General features: G+C 46.3%; 3 protein-coding genes across 3 annotated transcripts in view; 1 reads left to right on the top strand and 2 right to left on the bottom strand.

Annotated features, from left to right (window-relative positions):
- LOC144486602 (uncharacterized) overlaps positions 1-15,310 on the bottom strand; it is a gene marked incomplete at its 5' end in the record, with an annotated part of 70,233 nt that extends 54,923 nt beyond the window's left edge. The window contains 3 exon segments of the mRNA XM_078204650.1: positions 1,252-1,335; positions 14,531-14,983; positions 15,062-15,310. Of these exon segments, the coding sequence (XP_078060776.1) occupies positions 1,252-1,335; positions 14,531-14,983; positions 15,062-15,310 (786 nt within the window).
- Positions 14,172-18,376, bottom strand: LOC144486600 (uncharacterized). The gene is made up of 3 exons (XM_078204648.1): positions 18,299-18,376; positions 15,638-16,351; positions 14,172-15,554 (listed from the first exon to the last, which is right to left on the bottom strand). Exons 2-3 carry the CDS (start codon positions 15,999-16,001, stop codon positions 15,550-15,552), a joined length of 369 nt encoding a protein of 122 aa, XP_078060774.1. The 5' UTR covers positions 16,002-16,351; positions 18,299-18,376; the 3' UTR covers positions 14,172-15,549.
- Positions 18,377-21,369: 2,993 nt separating this feature from the next.
- Positions 21,370-24,640, top strand: part of LOC144486603 (uncharacterized) — a 64,734-nt gene continuing 61,463 nt past the window's right edge. The window contains 2 exon segments of the mRNA XM_078204651.1: positions 21,370-21,797; positions 21,877-22,060. Coding sequence (XP_078060777.1) covers positions 21,370-21,797; positions 21,877-22,060 — 612 coding nt within the window.

Raw genomic sequence — 24,640 nt, forward strand, 5'->3', positions numbered from 1 at the left:
TTGACTCTTCCACCCTGGGAAAAAGCGTCTGATTATCCACTCTGTCCATGACCCTCATAATCTTGTAGACTTCTATCAGGTCGCCCCCCTCAACCTCCGTTGTTCCAGTGAGAACAAACCAAGTTTCTCCAACCTCTCCTCATAGCTAATGCTACCAGGCAACATCCTGGTAAATATTTTCCATACCCTCTCCAAAGCCCCCACTTCCTTCTGGTAGTGTGGTGACCAGAAATGAACACTAGATTCCAAGTGCGGTCTAACTAAGGTTCTATAAAGCTGCAACATGACTTACCAATTTTTAAACTCAATGCCCCGACCGAAGAAGGCAAGCATGCCGTATGCCTTCTTGATTATCTTCTCCACCTCATTGCCACTTTCAATAACCTGTGCACCTGTACACCCAGATCCCTCTGCCTATGAATACTCTGAAGGGTTCTCCATTGACTGTATATTTCCCATCTGTATTAGACCTTCCAAAATGCATTACCTCACATTTGTCCGGATTAAACTTCATCTGCCATCTCTCTGCCCAAGTCTCCAACTGATCTATATCCTGCTGTATCCTCTGCCAGTCCCCATCGCTATCCGCAATTCCACCAACCTTTGTGTCGTCCACAAACTTACCAATCAAACCAGTTACATTTTCCTCCAAATCATTTATATATATTACAAACAGCAAAAGTCCCAGCACTGATCGCTGAGGAACGTCACTTGTCACAGCCCTCCATTCAGAAATGTACCTTTGCACTGCCAACCTCTGTTTTCTTCTGACTAAATATCTCTAAACTTCCTAACACCCTGTCACTCTGTGATCCTTGTGACATTTGAAACCAGGTATTCACAAAAAGGTTCAAAGAGCATCAGCCCACTGGAGGCTGAGACCGGCCAGTCCAGCACAAAGAAACCCTCTGACCCTTCCCATTGACCAACTGTGAGAATGAACAAAATGCAATCCTGGATGCAACTGAGAGCAGAAACAATAACAGCAGAATCCAACCCCTGTCATCACTCGTGAACTCGCTGGTGTCTCAGCAGCCGGGATGAAACGCTGAAACCCTTCCCACACTGAGAGCAGGTGAATGGCCTCTCCCCAGTGTGAACTGGCTGATGTGTCTGCAGGGTGGATGACCGAGTGAAGCCCTTCCCACACTGAGAGCAGGTGAATGGTTTCTCCCCTGTGTGAACTCGCTGGTGTGTCCGCAGGTCGGGTAACCGAGTGAATCCCTTCCCACACTGAGAGCAGGTGAACGGCCTCTCCCCAGTGTGAACTCGCTGGTGTGTCTGCAGGCTGGATAACTGAGTGAATCCCTTCCCACACTGAGAGCAGGTGAATGGCCTCTCCCCAGTGTGAACTCGCTGGTGTGTCCGCAGGTGGGATGACTGAATGAATCCCTTCCCACATTGAGAGCAGGTGAATGGTCTCTCCCCAGTGTGAACTCGTTGGTGTGTCCGTAAGCTGGAGAACTGATTAAATCCCTTCTCACACTGAGAGCAGATGAACAGCCTCTCCCCAGTGTGGCTGCGCCGATGAGCTTCCAGCAGACATGGGGCTCTGTATCCCTTCCCACAGTCCACACATTTCCATGGTTTCTCCATGGTGCAGGTTTCCTTGCCTCACTCTTGGGTGGACAATCAGTTGAAACTTCGTCCACACACAGGACAAGATTACAGTCTCTACCCGCTGTGAATGGTGTGATATTTATTCAGACTGTGTAACTGGTTAAAGCTCTTTAGTCAGTGCATTGGAACACTCTCACTCAAGTGTGGCAGTGTGTTGATGCTTTTTCACTCACACTGACATTTCAAATCTTTTCAAATCGACAGACTGGACAATCATTTCTCCTTCTGGATTCAAAGTCCGATGATATTGAGGTCCCAAGGAACACGATTCTGTCACGCCTAGACGTGACGTTTGAGATTTCGGCCTGTGATTCCTCTTTCAATATCCTGAAAATGAGTTTCCAAAAGTCATCAGTGTCAGTACAGGATAGAAATTCAGAACAATTTCTATGGAACATTCTTTCCTCTCTCATTCCCCAAAAGCTGTAAATCTCCATCCCACACACTCTCTCCCCATTCTCAGCAGGTCTGGCAGCACCTGGATGGAGAGAAAAGAACTGATGTTTCAGAGCTTTGACAAAGGGTCATTTCGACAAGAAACATCAGCTCTTTTCTCTCCTTACAGATGCTGCCAGACCTGCTGAGATTTTCCAGCATTTTCTCCCTTGGCTTCAGACGCCAGCATCCGCAGTAATTTGCTTTTATAAGGCTGCAGATACCTCCTCCCAAGTAACGAGCGTGTGCCCAAGACATCACCACTTGTTTCCCTTATTTCTTTAGCCCCCATGGTGCTCTCTGCAGTAAACACAGAGGAGAAGTATTCATTAAAAATCTCACCCATCTCCTGTAGCTCCACACACAGATGGCCATACTGATTTTTAAGGGGATCTATTCTCTCTCTAGCCACCGTCTTACTCTTAATATAGCTATAGAACCTCTTGGAATTTTCTTTAATCTTACCTGCCAGATCCATATCAGACCCTCTTTTTGTCCTCCTGATTTCCCTCTTCAGTATTTTCTTACACTTTTTATAGTCAGAGTGATTCACTTGTCCCCGATTGCCTAAACCCAATGTATGCTTCCTTCTTTTACCTGACCAGAGCCTCAATGTCCCTTGTCTGCCAGAGATCCTTAAATTTACCATTCTTTCCCTGCATCTTAACAGGAATATACTGCCCCTGGACTCTTGATATCACACTTTTAAAACCTCCCATTTGCCAGTCATTCCTTTCCCTTCAAACAAACTCACCTAATCGATATCTGCTCGATCCTGCCTAATGCCCACAAAAGTGGCCCTGCTCCAGTTTAGGGCCTTGACCTGTGGACCTGTCCTATCTTTTTCCTGAACTATTTTGAAACTATTGGTGCTCCCAATAGTGCTCCCTGACTGACACTTCAGTCACTTGCTCCACCTCATTTCTTAACTGTCTAATAGAAAGTGAGTCCAGGAATTGATAATGAAAAATAAGGAGCTGGGAGATGAATTGAACAAGTATTTTGCCTCGGTGTTTACAATAGAGGATACAGTTAAAACTCAGAGACAGCTGGAAATCAGAAAACAGAAGTGTGGGATGAACTCTGAAAAAGCACAATTCCCAGGGAAGTGGTGCTCAGCAAACTGTTGGAGCTGTGGGCTGATGAGTCCTCGGGTCCTGCTGGGCTTCATTCTCGGGTCTTAACAGAGTGAGATAGTTGATGTCTTGTTCAATTTTCTAAAATTCCCCATCGGGAATTGGATAAAGGGAAACCGGTGGATGTGCTGTACTCAGATTTCCAGAAGACATTTGATGAGGTGCCACATGAAAGGTTATTGCAGCAAATAAAAGTTCATGCTGTGGGGATAACATATTGGCGTGGATAGAAGATTGGCTAACAGCAAACAGTGGGCAGAAATGGATCATTTTCTGGTTTGAGAGAGAGAGAGACCTGGGCCAACCTTTCCAGAGTCTGCACCCTCCCTGGATTCACTTCCTTTCTCTTCAGTTGCTGCAAGTCCCCAATTTCCCCCAGAATGAGAAAAGAAATGGAAAGGGGGTTGAAGAGAAAATGTTTTACTCACAGATGTTTGAGACAGGAGGAAGTTTGAGTCTGTCTGAAGATCAATCTTCATTCACACAAAGCCCACGCTCTGATTGGCTGGAAGACCAGAGTCCTTCCGGTCCTCCAACTCTTCCCATTGGTCAACACCTCAGCATGAAGATCAGAGGGTGGGTTCTCCCCCGCACATGCGCAGCTTCCCCTCTCCCTCGCACATGTGTCGTCCTGGGCGGGGGGCGGGAGAGCTCACTGAGCGGCTTCTCGCTCTTGCCGGAGCCGTCAGCCGGTTGCCTGGAAACCTTGGTTCAAGGAGGTGTAGGGGGAGGGGAACAATGGGTGGGGGCGGGGCTCCTGGGTCCGCGCGCCCGGGCCTGCGCACTGGAACCCAGAGACGTCACCGCGGAGCAGAGTGATTCCTATTGGCTGATTCAGGCAGGGCTCTATTGTGACGTCACAATGCGGAAGTTGTCCAATGAGCTTCCGAGTGAAACTCCCTCCTCTGTTCAACATCTGGGAGGAAATCAATGTTTCCCCCTTTCCATTTCTTTCCTCATTCTGGGGGAAGTTGGGGACTTGCAGCAACTGAAGGAAATGAAGTGAATTCGGTCTGTATATTCCACACATTTTTACTCCAGTAATGTAGACATTTATCTGTCTGGCAGCCTGCATGGAAATTTTCAGCTCTCTGCATCCAGGGCAAGAAGCAGTGAGCATGGATCTGTCAATCACACATGAGGATGGCCTCAACCGGGATCTTGGGTTCATGTCACACTATCTGTAACCCCCACGACTTGCCTGGGCTTGCAAAATCTCACTAACTGTCCTGGCTGGACACAATACACATCTCTTTAACCTGTGCTGAACCCTCTCTCCACTCTCATTGTCTGTGCCTTTAAGACTTGATTACGTTTAAAGACTCGTATTCCAACCATTATCTTGTAAATTGAGTTTGTGTCTTTATATGCCCTGTTTGTGAACAGAACTCCGACTCACCTGATGAAGGGGCAGCGCTCTGAAAGCTTGTGGCTTGTGCTACCAAATAAACCTGTTGGATTTTAACCTGGTGTTGTGAGATTACTTACTGTGCTTACCCCAGTCCAACGCCGGCACATCTTTGGACTGTGGAAGGAAAACCGGAACATCCGGAAGAAACCCACACAGACACGGGGAGAATGTAGAAACTCTGCACAGACAGTGACCCGAGGCTGGAATTGAACCCGGGTCCCTGGCGCTGTTAGGCAGCTGCACTAACCACTGTGCCACCGGGCCACATGTCAGTGCCATCGCCCGACTCCAGCCCGGTCTCAGCTCATCTGGAACCCTCACCCATTCCATTGTGACCTCACACCCTCACCCATTCCATTGTGACGTCACACCCTCACCCATTCCATTGTGACGTCAGGGCTTCACTCTCCGATCACAATCCCTGCCGGCCTCCCACATGCAGCCTCAATGGCGGCAGTCAGCCCGGGTCTAACACTACAAGCTGCCGCTCCATTTGGTACAAAGGGGGGGACCGGGAAGTTCATTTCCGGGGTTTGGGTTTGAACAACATGTTTACAAAGCCTCTCCACCCACCCGCCACATTTATCATTCCCCGCACGCCGCCCTCTACCTCGTATTGCTCTCGCTTCCAAACTAAAACCGGCCGTCTGCCATTACCCGCACTGATGTGGAGATGCCGGCTTTGGACTGGGGTAAACACAGCAACAAGTCAAACAACACCAGGTTAAAGTCCAACAGGTTTATCTGGTTCACCCGCACTGCGCATGCTTCAGGTCCCGCCTCTCATTCACTCTGATTGGTTGGAGGACCAGCCGCTCCGGCTCAGTCCTCCAGCCCCGCCCCTCATTCACACCGATTGGTTGGAGGACCAGCCGCTCCCGCTCGGTCCACCAGCCCCGCCCCCTCTTACTATTGGTTCGGAGCTGCCGTCAATCAGTCCCCGGGCATTGTGATGTGGAGCATGCGCAGTGTCATTGCTGTCCTTGGCGCTTGTTTGTCCCGGAGAAGCGGAGTCAGCGTTAGGCGGTGGCTGGGAGGATTTGGAAACACTTTGTGGATCCGCAAACCCTTCAGAATCATTGTCAGCTCCCTGGTTTGCAGCTGCGGGGCTTCTCCCTCCCTCCCTCCCGGGAACAGACCCAGGTTAACGGCCCCATCCTGGCTCAGCCACTGGAGGATGGTTCACATCAGAGGATGGGGGAGGGGGACAATAAATAAGAGGTTACACTTTGGCCTCAAATCAATGAGGACTCTGATCTCTGGGAAGGAAGGAAACCCTGGGAGGTGGGCGGGGAGGATTCACAAACACCCGCTGGAGGCCCCAGCACCCCCAATAAGACCCATTGGTTTTATTGTCAGGCTGCAGACAGCAGCTGGAGAACTGAACCCAATAAGAGTTTTAACAATACCAGGTTAAAGTCCAACAGGTTTATTTGGTAGCAAATGCCATTAGCTACCATTAGGTGTTTGCTACCAAATAAACCTGTTGGACTTTAACCTGGTGTTGTTAAAACTCTTACTGTGTTCACCCCAGTCCAACGCCAGCATCTCCACATCAGAACTGAACCCAGACAGAGGAGAGGGAGGGAGAAAACTGGGAGTGGAGAAAAGAAATGGTGAGATGGGTTTGGATTTCAGCCCAGGGAGGAGGGAGAGTTTGTGGGACAGGAATTTATTGATTTGGGGCAACAAGAGAGGAAGAAATGTTCCAGAGAATTAGAATTGCCTGTTCAAAATTTCTATCCTGGACTGACAGTGATTAATTTTGTAAACTCCTTTTACAGGTGAGGTGAAGAAACATCACATCAAAATCAGACAGAGTCTCGATTCACTCGGGCTTAAATATCCTCAGACTTTGAATGTGGAAGGAGAAATGTTTGTCTTCTGTCTGGAGGAGAAGATTTCAAACATCAGTGCGACTGAAAAAGCACCAAGATACACGCACACCCGAGTGAGAGTGTTTCAGTGAATTGACTGTGGAAAGAGCTTTATCCAGTTACGCAGCCTTAAAAAACATCACACCATTCACAGCGAGGAGAAACTGTACACGTGTTCTGTGTGTGGATGAGGCTTCAACTGATCGTTTAACCTGGAGAAACAGAAGGACACCAGCACCATGGAGAAACCGTGGAATTGTGGGGACTGTGGGAAAGGATTCAGTTACCCTTCCCTGCTGGAAAACCATCGGCGCAGTCACACTGGTGAGAAACCGTTCACCTGTTCTGTCTGTGGGGAGGGATTCATTCAGTCATCGGGCCTTTGGTCTCACCAGAGAATTCACACTGAGGAAAAGCCATTCACCTGCACCTCCTGTGGGAAGAGGTTCAGGCATTCTTCAGCACTCACTGTGCACCAACGCACTCACACCGGGGAGAGACCATTCATCTGCTCCGTGTGTGGGAAGGGATTCACTCAGTCATTCCACCTGCTGTCACACCAGCGAGTTCATACTGGGGAGAGGCCGTTCACCTGCTCCGACTGTGGGAAGGGATTCACTGGGTCATCCCACTTACTGTCACACCAGCGAGTTCACATTGAGGACAAACCATTCAGCTGCCCTGACTGTGGACGGAGTTTCAGACAGGCATCCTCCCTCATTACACACCAGCGAATTCACACTGGGGAGAGACCGTTTACTTGCTTTGTGTGTGGAAAGGGATTCACAGTTTTACCCACCCTGCTGAGACACCAGAAAATTCACACTGAAGAGAAGCCATTCAGCTGCACTGACTGTGGAAAGAATTTCAGGCAGTCATCCAACCTCACTGCTCACCGACGCACTCACACTGCAGAAAGACCATTCACATGCTCCGTGTGTGGGAAGGGATTCAATCGGCCATCCAACCTCTCTGCTCACCAGCGAGTTCACACAGGGGAGAGGCCATTCACCTGCTCCGTGTGTGGGAAGGGATTCGCAAAGTCTTTCAACCTGCTGGCTCACCAACGCACTCACACTAAGAGGCCATTCAACTGCTCTGTGTGTGGGAAGGGATTCACTCAGTCACAATGGCTCCTGAGACATCAACAAGTTCACCAGTGACTGCAGGGGTTGGATTTTGCTGTTTTTGCTGCTGTTCAGTATTGACAGTCTGACAATATTTTATTTCTGTTGATGTTAACAAATCCTATAACTAGCTGGAATTTAATATTCTGGAAGTGTCACTGATTTTCAGGGCTGCAATGTCACTTTTTAAAAGCACCACCAGTGATCTTCCCCCTTAATTGAAGAACTCTCAACAGGAACCTGTTTAGAATAAAATTAAGAACTTTTGCTTCAATTCTAATTTGATCTTTGGGCAAAATCTACAATTCATTCTCTGAAAGATCCATCTGCAGGGCACAACGTATTTATTTTCAATGCTTGTATTGAGATTTTCTGGAAAGCTACTCTTTGATTTTTAAGGGCTATTTTTTGGTTTCCAGGGCATCGTTTTCCATTCTCAGTAACTCCTTTATTAGTGATGTAGTCACGTAGTAACATTACCTTTTGTGTTTCTGTTAGTTTACTTCTTTGAATAAGATAGCACAAATACTGAAGACTGTGTATATATTAAATCTTTTAAATTGGAATCTATGAATGATATGTTTTGTTAACTTATTTTAAAAATACTCCCATACTCTCTTTCCAAAATGAGAATTCTAACTATTTGACACAAGGTAACTGAATCAGATGTTTACTGGTTCAGACGGTGGAGCAGGAAAAATCTCTCCCGATTCTGATCTTCATTGTGTGTGGATTTACATTGATAACCCATCAATAACCTCACTCCACCAGCTGAGATCAGCTCTGACCGGGGATTCTGTATGTTTTCTGTGAACGTTCAACTGCAAATAAAAGCAGTTTAGAATATGGACCTGGATGAATGGATCTCAATTTCTAATGTGACGACCCAAGTGATTGGTAAGTATGTTCACAATATCTGGTTACTCAAATTCCTGAGCTGTAAACCCCACCTCCTGAGATATATAAAAATAATCGAGACTTGTTCAGCAGAATGGGGAAAGCTCTGCCGATGGTTGGCTCATTCCTTTTGAGGCTCACACTGCTATGAAACTAGTTCTGTAGCAGGAAGACACAACTCCTCCACACATCACTGATAGGCTGCTGAGTCTTTTCTCAAAATAGGTGGCAAAGCTGTTCCTCCAGTTTGAGACTCTGTCTCTGCAGATGTAGCAACATCGGGAGAGACAGAATCTGTGGTTGGAGGAGATGGTCCTCACAGTTTCTGCCTCTCCCATGTACAGGATGATTTATTTCTTCCAGTAGTTCCTCACAAGACTTAATTTCTGCAGGCCTTTTGGCAAGTCATGTTGCAGCTTTATAGAACCTCAGTTAGGTCGCACTTGGAATATAGTGTTCAATTCTTGTTGCCACACTACCAGAAAGATGTGGAGGCTTTAGAGAGGGTGGAGAGGGTACAGAAAAGATCTACCAGGATGTTGCCTGGCATGGAGGGCATTAGCTATGAGGAAAGGTTGGAGAAACTTGGTTTGTTCTCACTGGAACGACGCAGGTTGAGGGCGATCTGACAAAGTCTACAAGATTGTGAGGGGCTTGGGCAGAGTCGATAGAAGCTTTTTCCCAGGGTAGAAGAGTCAATTACTCGGGGGGCATAGGTTTAAGGTGCGAGGGGCAAGGTTCAAAGGAGATGTACGAGGCAGATTTTTTACCCAGAGGGTGGTGGGTGCCTGGAACTCGCTGCCGGGGGAGGTAGTGGAAGCAGATACAATAGTGACTTTTAAGGGGCGTCTTGACAAATACAGGAATAGGATGGGAATGGAGGGATATGGTCCCCAGAAGGGTAGAGGGTTTCAGTTCAGTCTGGCAGTGTAGTTGGTGCAGGCTTGGAGGGCTAAAGGGGGTGTTCCTGTGCTGTAAGTTTCTTTGTTTTCATTTGAGGGTGAATTCACCATCCACAGCCATGTATTTTGAATCCTGGTTCTGAAATATTCTCACTCTGGGTTTAAGGCTTCCTGGCGTAATACACACATTTAGATCTTACCACCAAACACCAATTCATATCCTCATCCGTGTCCCAGATTTAAATGTGGTTGTCCAAACTAGAAAACATATATAATTTGACTCTTTTTAAACCTGATTCACCACACCCTGCCACACGAACTACAAGAGATTGTGTTTGGGACCAGTTGTTCCGTTAAAGTCTGGGTTGTTCTCAATGGTGACAGTTTTAACCTTCTCCATAACCTGTCCTAACCCTTCTGCCCTCCAGGGGGCTCTGTTTTTCTGATGGTGACATTCCCTGTTTACCCAGTCAGCCCTTGAATTGTTTGTGAATCCAGTCACATGTCGGTTAGACTGGATCAGGGCGGCAGATTTCCTTCCTTAAAGGGCATTACAGAACCAGGTGTGTTTTTACAACAATTAATTCATGCTCATCAATATTTTTATTGAAACGTGGTGGGATTCAAACCCTGGTCCCAAAATCATTATAATAAATAGAGAAAATGCTGGATAAACTCAGCAGGTCGGTTCTTTTCAGAACTCCAGCATCTGCTGGATTTTGCTTTACCTCCAAATCATTCCCCTGGAATACTCCTGCTCTGACTCTAATTCCAGTCAGCTCAGACAACAAAAACAGGTTTCACAAAATCACAAACATTTAAAAAAGGAGGTAGACAAAAGGCAGGTAACTATAGGCTGGTTAGCTTAACTTCTGGAGGAGGGAAAATGCTTGGATCTATCATCAGGGAAAAAATAGCGAGACATCTGGATATAAATTGTCCCATGGGTAAGACACAGCATGGGTTCATGAAGGGCAGGTCAAGTTTGACTAATTTGGTGGAATTCTTTGAGAACATTACATGTGCAGTGGACAATGGGGAACCTGTGGATGTGGTGTATCTGGATTTCCAGAAGGCATTTGACAAGGTGCCGCACCAAAGACTGCTGCATAAGATAAAGGTGCACAGTGTTACGGGTAATGTATTAGCATGGATAGAGGATTGGTTAACTAACAGAAAGCAAAGAGTGGGGGTAAATGGGTGTTTTTCTGGTTGGCGATCAGTGACTAGTGGTGTGCCTCAGGGATCAGTGTTGGGACCGCAATTGTTTACGATTTACATAGATGATTTGGAGTTGGGGACCAAGTGTAGTGTGTCAAAATTCGCAGATGACACTAAGAGCAAAGTGTGCAGAGGATGCTGAAAGTCTGCAAAGGGATATAGATAATCTAAGTGAGTGGGTGAGGGTCTGGCAGATGGAGTACAATGTTGGTAAATGTGAGGTCATCCATTTTGGTAGGAATAACAGCAAAGTTGACTATTATTTAAATGGGAAAAAATTGCAGCGTGCTACTGTGCAGAGGCCAAGCTGATTGGAGGAGGGAAAGCAATTCCTCCTCCAAGACTTGATCTCATTTGCATCTTAGCCAAAAGGCCGAGATACTGCTTTTAAAAATTGCTTCATATGAAACATATGAAGCTTCAATGTAACCTAATGACCTCAAACAAACCTCTGCAAGACGTGCCGGATCATTGACACGGATGCCATCATCTCACGTGAGAACACCATCTACCAGGTACACGGTACCTACTCTTGCAACTCGGCCAACATTGTCTACCTGATACGCTGCAGGAAAGGATGTCCCGAGGCATGGTACATTGGGGAAACCATACAGACGCTACGACAACGGATGAATGAACACCGCTCGACAATCACCAGGCAAGACTGTTCTCTTCCCGTGGGGGAGCACTTCAGCAGTCACGGGCATTCAGCCTTGGATCTTCAGGTAAGCGTTCTCCAAGGCGGCCTTCACGACACACGACAGCGCAGTCGCTGAGCAGAAACTGATAGCCAAGTTCCGCACACATGAGGACGGCCTAAACCGGGATGTTGGATTCATGTCACATTATCAGTAACCCCCACAGCTTGCCTCCTGGGCTTGTAGAATCTCACTAGCTGTTCTGTCTGGAGACAATACACATTTCTTTAACCTGTGTTTAATTTTCCCTCCACCCATGTTGTCTGTACCTTTAAGACCTGGCTGGCTGGAGGATTCGCATTCTAATCAGTATTCTGTAACTTGATTTTGTCTGTTTGCACTGTTTGAGAGCACATTTCCACTCCATCTGACGAAGGAGCAGTGCTCCGAAAGCTTATGGTATTTGCTACCAAATAAACCTGTTGGACTTTAACCTGGTGTTGTGAGACTTCTTACGCTGTGCAGAGGGACAGGGGTGTCCTTGTGCAGGAATCTCAAAGAGTAGGTTTGCAGGTGCAACAGGTAATTAAGAAGGCAAATGGAATTTTGTCCTTCATTGCGAGAGGGATGGAGTTTAAAAACAGTGAGATTATGTTGCAGCTGTATAAGGTGCTGGTGAGGCCACACCTGGAGTACTGTGTACAGTTTTGGTCTCCTTACTTGAGAAAGGATATACTGGCACTGGAGGGGGTGCAGAGGAGATTCACGAGGTTGATTCTGGAGTTGAGAGGGTTGGCTTATGAGGAGAGACTGAGTAAATTGGGGCTATGCTCATTGGAATTCAGAAGAATGAGGGGAGATCTTATAGAAACATATAAGATTATGAAGGGAATAGATTAGAAGCAGGGAAGTTGTTTCCACTGGCAGGTGAAACTAGAACTTGGGGGCATAGCCTCAAAATAAGGGGAAGCAGATTTAGGACTGAGTTGAGGAGGAACTTCTTCAAACAAAGGGTTGTGAATCTGTGGAATTCCCTGCCCAGTGAAGCAGTTGGGGCTACCTCATTGAATGTTTTTAAGGCAAGAATAGATAAATTATTGAACAGTAAAGGAATTAAGGGCTATGGTGAGCGGGCGTGTAAGTGGAGCTGAGTCCACAAAAAGATCAGCCATGAGGCTCGAGGGGCCAGATGGCCTACTCCTGCTCCTAGTTCTTATGTTCTTCCCACAATCCCCACATTTCCATGGCATCTCCCTGTGACTGCAAATTATGTTCCAAAAGGCCAGATGATTGGTTGAAGCTTTCACCACACCTGACTAAACCTCTGACTAACCTGACTAAAACTGAGGATAAAGTATTGGTGTCTGTAAGGGCTAAAATAATACCCTTGGCTTCCTTGTAGATCTGTGGCATCAAGTTCAAGACTCCTTCATGAATCATCCTCTTGGCCTCTCGCCTGTCAACTGTCCATGAGAATCTTACATGTTTCAGAATGTTGACTGCTCATTCTTCCAAACCCAATGAGTATAGGTGCAACCCTTCCCCAAAAGACAACGAGTTGGATTCTTTGGCCTCACTTCCCCAAAACTGGAGAATCCCCCCCCCCCCCCCACCAAGGTCAAAGGACCTTTGTGTGGTCCACCCCCCGGCCTGCTACGATTCCTGTGGTGGGTGGGATGGGAGAGTTCTCCCCTACACCTTCACAACCCTTTCCTCAAAAGACAACACCTTCATCTTAGAACTTTCTCTGAACTCATTCCAATGAAAACATGTCATTCCATAAGTAGGGAGACCAGAACCGCACACAGTATTCCAGCTGCTATCTCAGCAATGTCCTGTGTAGGTGCAGCAAGTTCCCTTTCTCAAACTCCACCCCCTTGCAGTAAAGTCCAACACTCCATTTGCCGCCTTCTTTACTTGCTGTACCTTCATCCTATTTGTTCACGATTCATGTACAAGGACACCCAGATTCCTCTCTACGGCAGTATTCTTCAGTTTCTGTATATTTAAACAATTTTTTGCTTCTCCACTCTTCCTGCCAAAGTGGAAAAGCTCCCACTTTCCCACACTATACTCCATCTGCCATTTTTCTGTCCATTCAGGTAACTTATCTGTGTCCCTTACAGATTTTTTGTAATAACCTCACAACTTGCTTTTCTACCTATGTTTGTATCATCAATTCTGGCTTCATCCAAGTCATTGATCAAGGTGGCTGTTTTTCTCTCTCTCAGTTGTGGGTGATATTTGTCTCTATTCTCCTGGAAACTGAATGAATCTTGTTCCAAACTGGGTTCAATATCAGACATTTCAGGGAGTCAGGAATCATTCGCCCCTGAACCTACACTGGTAAAACCCCAGACAGTTCCTCAGTAAGGATTTTTCTGGTTCCTCACCATATATTAGTCAGGAGACTGAAACCCAGCTTTTTTACAGTCCACTCCTGGAGGCCCCACTCCCTGAGCCGACAACATTCAGCAGTGTCAGTGCAGAAGTTTCACAGTGGGAGTGATTCCCAGAGTAACTGTCAATCAGATCACCATTGATGTCCAGGTTTGTGTATTTTTAGTTGTCCGGATGTCTAACACACACACATCAATAAAACAGGGAATTCCTGCAAACAAACTGCAGCTTCTTCTCTATCTGGAGATCCAATGTTTGTTGAATAATTGTCCCAGCGATTAACAGGCTCCTGTGAACTCATCCAACTCGTATTTTAATACTGACTTTAACAAATATATTTTAAATAGGTTTATTTTAAATGAGTTAAAACCAGCCTTAAAATGGTAGATATAGAATAATAACCAGAGTAATTTTCAGGCTGGAAACTTTAACCTGCTGTTTCACTTTCATTTAGGAGCAGATCCCAGTTTTACACCAATCTCTGATTCACGTATCCAGCATTCACCATCATTCTAAAAGCAGAAGTTGCTGCAAAATCTCAGTACGTCTGACAGAATCTGTAAAGACAGGAACAGTTAATGTTTCCAGTTGAATGTGACTCTTCTTCAGTGTCAAAACATTAGCTCTGTTTCTCTCTCCAGAGATGCTGTCAGACCTGCTGAGTTTTTACAGCACTTCTTGTTTTTATTTACGAGTTCAGGACTCAGACAAGACAATCCACAATACAAATCTTACAACTGGGCCAGGGTTTATTAACATCAGCAGAAACAGACACCAATGAAAATGGTTGGGACCTCGATGAGATTAACAGCAAAATTCAGTCCTTGCAGTCACTCGTGAACATGATGGTGTTTCAGCAGGTGAGGTGACTGAGTGAATCCCTTCCCACACACGGAGCAGGTGAATGGCCTGTCCCCAGTGTGAATTCGCTGGTGCTTTACCAGGTTGGATGATTGACTGAAACCCTTGCCACAATCAGAGGAGGTGAATGGTCTCTCCCCGGTGTGAACTCGCTGGTGCCTCCGCAGGCTGGATGAATCAATAAATCCCTTCCCACAACTGGAGCAAGTGAATGGCCTCTCTCCAGTGTGACTTGGCTGGTGTTTTAGCAGGTTGAATGACTGAGTAAATCCCTTCCCACACTCGGAGCAGATAAATGGCCTCTCCCCAGTGTGAATTCTCTGGTGTTTCAGCAGGTCGGATGAATCAGTGAATCCCTTCCCACAATCAGAGCATCCTCCCCATTGACCAACTGTGAGAATGAACAAAATGCAGTCCTGGATGGAATTGAGAGCAGAAACAATAACAGCAGAATCCAACCCCTGGAATCACTCGTGAACTCGCTGGTGTCTCAGCAGCTGGGATGAAAGACTGAATCCCTTCCCACACTGAGAGCAGGTGAACGGCCTCTCCCCAGTGTGAACTCGCTGGTGTATCCGCAGGCTGGATAATCGAGTGAATCCCTTCTCACACTGAGAGCAGGTGAACGGCCTCTCCCCAGTGTGAACTTGCTGGTGTCTCAGCAGGCGGGATGACTGAGTGAATCCCTCCCCACACTGAGAGCAGGTGAATGGCCTCTCCCCAGTGTGAACTTCATGGTGTCTCTGCAGCTGGGATGACCGAGTGAATTCCTTCCCACACTGAGAGCAGGTGAATGGCCTCTCCCCAGTGTGAACTCGCTGGTGTCTCTGCAGCTGTTTTGACCAAGTGAATCCCTTCCCACACTGAGAGCAGGTGAATGGCCTCTCCCCAGTGTGAACTCGCTGGTGTCTCAGCAGCTGGGATGAAAGACTGAATCTCTTCTCACACAGAGCAGGTGAACGGTCTCTCCCCAGTGTGAACTCGCTGGTGTCTCTGCAGGTTGGATAATCGAGTGAATCCCTTCTCACACTGAGAGCAGGTGAACGGCCTCTCCCCAGTGTGAACTCGCTGGTGTCTCAGCAGGTTGGATGAATCACAGAATCCCTTCCCACGCTGAGAGCAGGTGAACGGCCTCTCCCCAGTGTGAACTCGCTGGTGTCTCAGCAGGCTGGATGAATCACAGAATCCCTTCCCACACTGAGAGCAGCTGAATGGCCTCTCCCCAGTATGAACGCGCTCGTGTGCCCACCGGTCGGATGACCGAGTGAATCCCTTCCCACACTGAGAACACGTGAACAGTCTCTCCTCAGTGTGGACTCGCTGGTGTGACTGCAGGCTGGATGACTGAGTGAATCCCTCCCCACACTGAGAGCACATGAATGGTCTCTCCCCAGTGTGGTTGCGCCGATGAACTTCCAGCTCTGATGGGTATCTGTATCCCTTCCCACAGTCCCCACATTTCCATGGTTTCTCCATGGTGCAGGTGTCCTTGCCTCTCTCTTGGGTGGACAATCAGTTGAAGCCTCGTCCACACACAGAACACGGGTACAGTCTCTCCCTGCTGTGAATGGTGTGATATTTATTCAGGCTGTGTAACTGGTTAAAGCTCTTTAGTCCGTGCACTGGAACACTCTCACTCGAGTGTGGCAGTGTGTTGGTGCTTTTCCAGTCACATTGACCTTTGAAATCTTTTCAAATCAACAGACTGGACAATTATTTCTCCTTCTGGATTCAAAGGCCGATGATATTCAGCTCCCAAGGAATATGACTCTGTCAGATCTGACGTGACGTTTGAGATTTCGGCCTGTGATTCCTCTTTCAATATCCTGTAAAATGAGTTTCCAAAAGTCATCAGTGTCAGTACAGGATAGAAATTCAGAACAGACAATTCTAGTTTCTATGGAACATTCTTTCCTATTTCAGTCCCAAAAAGCTGTAAATCTCCGTTCCACACACTCTCCCTCCATTCTCACTCTGCTGTATCTAATATTCACCCTCCCAATTCTCCTGAAGGTGCTGATTGAGGCTGATTGACAGATCCATGCTCACTGCTTCCTGTCCTGGACACAGAGACCATAACAAATAGGAGCTGCAGTCGGCCATTTGGCCCATCGAGACTTTTAAACTATTCAATGAGATAATTTGTTCATCTACCTCAGCATCATTCTCCCCACACTAAACCCATATCCCTTGATATCTTCAATATCTAGAAACCAATCAATCTCTCTCTTGAAAATAGTTGATGACTGAGGCTTCACTGTCCTCAGGGGTTGAGAATTCCAAAGCTTTACCACATCCTTGAGTGAAGAAATCCCCCCACATCTTAGCTTTTGCTCCATCTTCTTGTCTGTTCCCTATAACCCTTGACACCATTGTCAGTCAAAGATCTGTCTAACTGGAATATATTCAATGATCCTCAGCCTCCACTGGTCCCTGTGGAAGAGAAATCCAAAAGACTAACAACCCTCTGAGGGAAGAGACGTCTGGAAAGATATAACGTAGCTACAGTTCCATATTACAAGATATTCAGATCCCAAGGAATATGACTCTGTCTAGATGTGACCGTTGAGATTTTTGCCTGTGATTCTTCATTCAAAATCCTGTGAAATGAGTTTACAAAAGTCATCACAGTCAGTATAGGATAGAAATTCAGAGCAGACAATTCTAGTTTCTATGGAACATTCTTTCCTATTTCATTCCCAAAAAGTTGTAAATCTCCATCCATATCTATGGATTCTATTTAAAAATGAAAGTGGATGGGCACTTGAAGGAAATAAACTTTCAGGAGAATGGGGATATAGAGTGGGAATGGGACTAGAATGTTATACAGAGAGTCAGCATGGACTCGAGTTACCGAATGGATTCCTTCTGTGCTGTAATGACTTTATGACTGGAAATGTATAACATCGCTACAGCATTATATTACAATGCAAGAAATAATAATAAAAGTATTTTATTACAGAAACATAAATAATATATCTAATCTGGCTAACATATAATAACACTAGACATATCTCTGTCCTATATTAACGTACTGTCCCCTTAAATGTCAGCCATCTCCTGGGGAAAGCTGCCCTTTAATGTGAACATGAGGAAAAAGACCATCCTTTTTGACAGACAAATAAATGTGTCAAGCTGAGAGAGCAAAGGATATTTACCAGGCTGATTCAGGGAATGGCGGGACTGATGTATGAGGAGAGACTGACGAGGTTAGGATGGTTTTCGTTGGAGTTCAGATGAATGAGGGAGGATCTCATAGAGACTTATAAAATTCTAACAGGTCGAGACAGGATAGCTGCAGGGAGGATGTTTCTGATGGTGGGGGAGTCCAGAACCAAGGGTCACAGTCTGAGGATTCAGGGTAGACCATTTAGGACGGAGGTAAGGAGACATTTCTTCACCCAAAGAGTGGTGAGCCTGTGGAATTCATGACCACAGGAAGTAATTGATGCCAAAACATTGAATGTATTCAAAAGCGGCTCGATATAGCACTTGGAGCAAATGGGATCAAAGGTTATGGGGAGAAAGCAGGATTAGACTATTGAGTTGCTTGATCATCCATGATCTTAATGAATGGCAGAGCAGGCTCGAAGGGCCAAATGGCTTATCCTGCTCCTATCTTCTATGTTTCTCTTAAATTTCTTTAAGAGAGAGAGAGAGACCTGGGCCAACCTTTCCTGAGTCTGCACTCTCCCTGGATTCACTTCCTTTTCCTTCAGTTGTTGCAATTCTCCAATTACCCCCAGAATGAGAAAAGAAGGTGTTTTACTCACAGATGTTGGCCTCTTTTAGGTTGAGACTGGAGGAAGTTTGAGTCTGTCAGAAGCTCAATCTTCATTCACACAAAGCCCGCGCTCTGATTGGCTGGAGGACCACGGTCTTTCCGGTCCTCCAAGTCTTCCCATTGGCCAGAGCTGGTGAGCGGAAGTGAATCAGAAGTGCGCATGTGCGGGTTTTGGGGGAATGCGCATGTGCGGGTGTGGGGCGGGGCCCGGGCCACAGCTGGCGCACTGACCATTGTCTGTCCGGGTCTTCCAGCCTTTCCCATTGGACAACAGCTCAAGCGCGGCTGGAGGGCAAAGTCCCGCCCACCCCCACGTGGGGCTCCGCCCCTCATTGTCTGTCTGCGTGGGATTGACCAATGGGAACTCTGGAGGACCGGCAGTACTCGGGTCCTCCAGCCAATCAGAGCTCCCCTATTGTCTGAATGCGGAAGTTGCACAATGAGCTTGTTCAGCTGCTCATTCCTGCCCAGCGAAGCTGCTGCTGCTCTCTTTCTGAATGAAGATTGAGCTTCAGACAGGCTCAAACTTCCTTCTGTCTTCAACATCTGTGAGTAAAACACTTTCTTTTTTCCCCCTTTCCATTTATTTTCTCATTCTGGGGGAAATTGTTGACTTGCAGCAACTGATCACGAGAAATAGAAGCAGGAGCGGCCACCAGGCCCTTGAAGCCTGTCCCGCCATTCAATCAGATCATAGCTGACTGATGCTGGTTTCAACTCCAGCACGGTAGCACAGTGGTTAGCACTGCTGCTTCACAGCTCCAGGGTCCCGGGTTCGATTCCCGGCTCGGGTCACTGTCTGTGTGGAGTTTGCACATTCTCCTCGTGTCTGCGTGGGTTTCCTCCGGGTGCTCCGGTTTCCTCCCACAGTCCAAAGATGTGCGAGTTAGGTTGATTGGCCAGGTTAAAAATTGCCCCTTAGAGTCCTGAGATGCGTAGGTTAGAGGGATTAGTGGGTAAATATGTGGGGGTAGGGCCTGGGTGGGATTGTGGTCGGTGCAGACTCGATGGGCCGAATGGCCTCCTTCTGCACTGTAGGGTTTCTATGATTTCTATGATACTGTGCCATTTCCCCATAGCCCTCTATTCCCCGATCTATCAAATATGTATCCACCTCCACTTTAAATACTTCTAACGATCCAGCCTCCACCACCCTTTGGGGCGGGGAATTCCAGAGCTTCATCATCCTCTGTGAGAAGAAATTCCTGCACACCTCAGTTTTAAATGACTGACCCTTTATTTTGTTTGAAAATATCTCACCATCTACCCTGTCAAGCCCCCTCAGGATCTGAAATGTTTCAATAACTCCTTTGTCTTCAAAATTTCAAGGAACACAGACCTTGACAATTTACTCCCTCGTGATAAGACAACCCTCCTATCCCAGGAATTAGCCTGGTGAATTTCCTTTGGACTATGTCCAATATTACTATATCCTTGTTTAGATAAGGGGATCAAAACTGTATGCATTATCCCGGGTGAGGCATCACCAACACACTGTACAGATGCAACAAAACCTCCCTGTTTTTAAACTCCAACCCCTTTGCACTAAAAGCCAAAATGCCATTTTCCTTTTTACCTATTGTGTGAACCTGCCTGCTAGCTTTTTGTGATTCATGCACAAGAACACCAAGATCCCTCTGTACTTCACTCACCGGCAGCCTCTCTCCATTTAGATAATCTCCCTGTTGATTCCTCCAACTGAAATACATGACCTCACACTTCCCCACTTTAAACTCCATTTGCCAGGTTTTGAAGAGAGGGGTGACTTTATTGCATCTTCCCCAATGCCCGACTCATCTTTCCCAGGCCCTATCCCTGTAGCCCTACATTTTTACCCCACTAATCCACCTAATCTACATCTATTGGGACACAAAGGGGCAATTTAGCATGGCCAATCAATTTAACCCGCACATCTTTGGACTGTGGGAAGAACCTGGAGAACTCAGAAATCCACACAGACATGGAGAGAATGCGCATACTCCACACAGACTGTCACCGGGATTGAACCTGGGTCCCTGGCACTGTGAGGCAGCAGTGCTAACCACTGTGCTGCCATGGCGCCATATCTAAATAAACTATCCTAAATGATTAGCTATTTGCTCTTTGATTATTGACTCCAGCGTCTTGCCAATAATAGATATTAAATTAACTGACCTATAGTTCTCTGCCTTCTGCCTTTCTCCCTTTTTGACCAAGGGAATCACATTGGCTGATTGCCAATCTTCTGATACTCTCCCGGAATCTAGCAAGTTACGAAAAATTTAAACAAAATTCTCCACTATCTCTTCAGCAACCTCCATTAAAAAGCTAGCGTGCAGTTCATTGGGTCCTGGTGACTTGTCCGCCCTTAGTCACTGAAGGGAAAGGAAGTGAGTCCAGTCTATATAATCCATACATTTTTCGTCCAGTCATATAGACATATCTGTGTCTGGCAGCCTGCATGGAGATTTCCAGCTCTCTGTGTCCAGGACAGGAAGCAGTGAGCATGGATCTGTCAATCAGCCTCAATCAGCACCTTCAGGAGAATTGGGAGGGTGAATATTAGATACAGCAGAGTGAGAATGGAGGGAGAGTGTGTGGGATGGAGATTGACAGCTTTTGGGGAATGAGAGAGAAAGGAATGTTTCATAGAAACTAGAATTGTCTGTTCTGAATTTCTATCCTGTACTGACACTGATGACTTTTGTAAATTCCTTTTACAGGATATCAGAAGGTGAGAATTTACAGACAGAAATCTCAAACCAAACATCACATCAACATCTGACAGAATCACTCAATTCATCGGGACCTGAATATCACTGACCTTTCAATCTAGAAGGGGAAAGGTTTCTCTGTTCTGTCAGCTTCTGAAGATTTTAAGTATCTGTGTGACTGGAAAAGCACCAAGACACACACACACCTGAGTCAGAGTGCTCCAGTGCACTGAGTGTGGAAAGAGCTTTAACCAGTTACACAGCCTGAAAATACATCGCAGCATTCACAGCGGGGAGAGACTGTACCCTGTTCTGTGTGAGATTTAACTGATTGTTTAACCTGGAGAGTCACAAGGACACCCGAACCATGGGGAAACCGTGGAAATGTGGGGACTGTGGGAAGGGATACATGTGCCCATCTCGGCTGGAAATCCATCGACGCAGTCACACTGGCGAGAGGTCCTTCAGCTGCTGTGTGTGTGGGAAGGGATTCACTCAGTCATCCGAACTGCGGACACACCAACTAGTTCACACTGGGGAGAGGCCATTCACCTGCTCTGTGTGTGGGAAGGGATTCACTCAGTCATCCAGCCTGCAGGCACACCAGCGAGTTCACACTGGGAAGAAGCCATTCACCTGCTGCGTGTGTGGGAAGAGATTCAGTCAGTTATCCAACCAGCAGAGACACCAGCGAGTTCATAATGGGGAGAGACCATTCACCTGCCCTGTGTGTGGGAAGGGATTCCGTCAGTTATCCACCCTGCAGAAACACCAGCGAGTTCACACTGGGGAGAGGCCTTTCACCTGCCCTCAGTGTGAGAAAGGATTCTCCAACTCTTCCAGCCTGCAGACAGCGCATTCACACTGGAGAGAGACCATTCACCTGCTCTCAGTGTGGGAAGGGATTTACTGCCTCATCCAGTTTGCAGACACACCAGCAAGTTCACACCGGAGAGAGGCCGTTCACCTGCCCGAAGTGTGAGAAGGGATTCACTAACTCATCCAGCCTGCGGACACACCAGCGAGTTCACACTGGGGAGAGGCCGTTCACCTGCTCTGTGTGGGAAGGGATTCAGAGTTTCATCCCAGCTGCTGCGACACCAACAAGTTCACGAGTGACTCCAGGGGTTGGATTCTGCTGTTATTGTTTCTGCTCTCAATTACATCCAGGACTGCATTTTGTTCATTCTCACAGTTGGTCAATGGGGAGGGTCGGAGGGTTTCTTTCTGCTGGACTGGCCGGTCTCACCACTTTGCTTCCAGTGGGCTGATGCTCTTTGAGTCTTGTTGCGAATACCTGGTTTCAAATTTCACAAGGATCACAGAGTGACAGGGTGTTAGGAAGTTAAGAGTCAGTATTTCTGTTTGAAACTTCCCAAATGCTCATCCAATTTCCTTTGTAATTGTTTATTGTCTCCACTTCCTCCACCCTCGGAGGCAGCGAGTTCCAGGTCATTACCATTCGCTGCATCAGAATATTCTTCTTCACATCCCCCCCCCCCCTCGCATCTCTGTTCCAAAACCTTAAATCTGTGTCCCCCTTGTCCTTGTCCCATCAGTTAATGAGAACAGCTTTTCTTTGTCCACCTTATCTAAACCTGTCAGAATCTTGTCCACCTCTATCAAATCTCCCTTCAACCTCCTTTGCTCCAAGGAGAACAACCCCAGCCTGACATTGACAATAAAGAACAAACTAACATAATATGTTACTACCTGAAATTAAATGGGAATGTTTAATTTCTGTTTTAAAGATATTGTGAATATATTGTCCTGGCCAATAAAGAAATTGCAATAACTCACCTTGGGTGTGGTTGAATGGAATATATCAATCTGGTATCCACCTACAGTCCAGTGAATGTCTGGAATGTGTAGCTGGAAATCCCTCCCTAACAGCACTGTGGGTGTACCTACACCTCAGGCATTGTAGCAGTTCAAGAAGGCAGTGTGGGGTTGACCATGGCCGAGGCAGCTACAGACAGCCACATATTCTGTTATAATTGAAGGACAGCAGATTGAATGTGAGGCATTGTGGGACTGGACTATCTTGACCACATTCCTGTGACTGCTCAGTTTCTGCAATCACGGACCATTAAAGCTGCTCAGCAGGGCCCCGACAGAGGACCTGGTGAGAATATTTACTCAGAATGAGTTAGAATTAAACTTATTCCAGGACTGGCTGGTGTTCAGTGGCTGAGATACTTGAATCTGTAAAAAGGGGGTCTGACCAATCAACAAACGATGATAGGTAGTTGGTTCAAAGCGTTCTCAGGCATTATTTAAATTATTTTATCATATATTTGTGACCTGATAGTTGAAGTGACAGATACTCCAAGTAGCACTGGACTGAAAAGCAGACCTCTGAGAGTAGATTCTAATGGTTATAATCTTACCCAAGCATGGCCAGTGAAAAACCAGAGCTCGAGTGGGTACCGGACAGGTCTCTTACCTGCCATTTGGAAACTAAGAACAAGAAACTTATTGATACAATGTTAAGAGAATAGAGCCAACGTTTTGAGTCTGGATTACACTTCAGAAGAGCTCTTATGAAAGGTCATCCAGACTTGAAACATTGGCTCTATTCTCTCTCCACAGATACTGTCAGACCTGCTGAGATTTTCCAGCATTTTCTGTTTTTGTTTCAGATTCCAGATTCCGCAGTATTTTACTTTTATGATAAAATGATTAGTTCTGATTGGAATCCCCACGACTCTCCCGCCAAATAGAGGGAGTGGTGGCAAAGGGAAAAAAGGATAAGGATGATAAAGTCTGGGTTCTGATTCTCATGTAGAACTAACAAAATGAGTGAATCAGTTTATAAAGAACAGAAGTTACCCATCCCTAACAAAAACTGATCAAATTAAAATTATTCGGTTGAGGAAGAAAACAAAAAGAATAATAGATGAAGTTTAAAATTAAGATTGTTTTGTTGTTAGAGATTTTTTAAATTATGTAAAGTGATGTAATTGTGTGCCAAGCTTTTGCTGCTCACTCCCCACCCCTTTAGGTTCTGTAGAAAAGTTAACCCTTTCAGCAGACAGTTCATTTGTTTTTAAATCGCCCAGAAACGTATGTCTATTTTGCTTTATAATTGAGGATTTATGGGAACCAGTTAAATGTGGAAATTTTAAGCATAGCCACTAAGACCATATTCACTTGCGGTGTGACCCTGAGTCAGGAACAGTTTCAGAGTCAACAACCTGTTACTGAGAACATGGCAGAGGATCATGCTGCTGTGGATGTTCACCAGGAAATGGTTCCTGTGTTTCCAGCTTTGCCAGTTGACTCTGCTGTGGGAGTGGAAGAGGAATGTTCATGTACAGATTCTCAAACTGCCTCTTCACCTCCCATTCCAGATCCACCATTACAAGATTTACCAGTCTTGTAATGGTGGATCTGGAATGGTCGCAATGCAACCACAAAGCTCCTGACAGACTTCCGTATCATTAAAGACATTACTTTGTTGTATTTCTGTCCTAATGGGGGATTGAAATTTAAGGGGAGGAGAAGTGTTACAGAGTGTTCTTCTCAGCCTCTCTCCCTTCTGAGCACGTGCGGGCTTTGGGCGGGGTTTCAGTCTGCAAGTCCAGGCTGGTTCCAATGCTCCTGTTTCCTTTTGTTTGCCAATGAGTTTTAAACGT

Source organism: Mustelus asterias, unplaced genomic scaffold, assembly GCF_964213995.1.
Source record: "Mustelus asterias unplaced genomic scaffold, sMusAst1.hap1.1 HAP1_SCAFFOLD_410, whole genome shotgun sequence".
Taxonomy (NCBI): Eukaryota; Metazoa; Chordata; class Chondrichthyes; order Carcharhiniformes; family Triakidae; genus Mustelus; species Mustelus asterias.

Excerpts from the sequence above, each read along its gene's own strand:
- LOC144486600 (XM_078204648.1), bottom strand. The coding sequence starts at position 16,001 with ATGGAGAAACCATGGAAATGTGGGGACTGTGGGAAGGGATACAGATAC.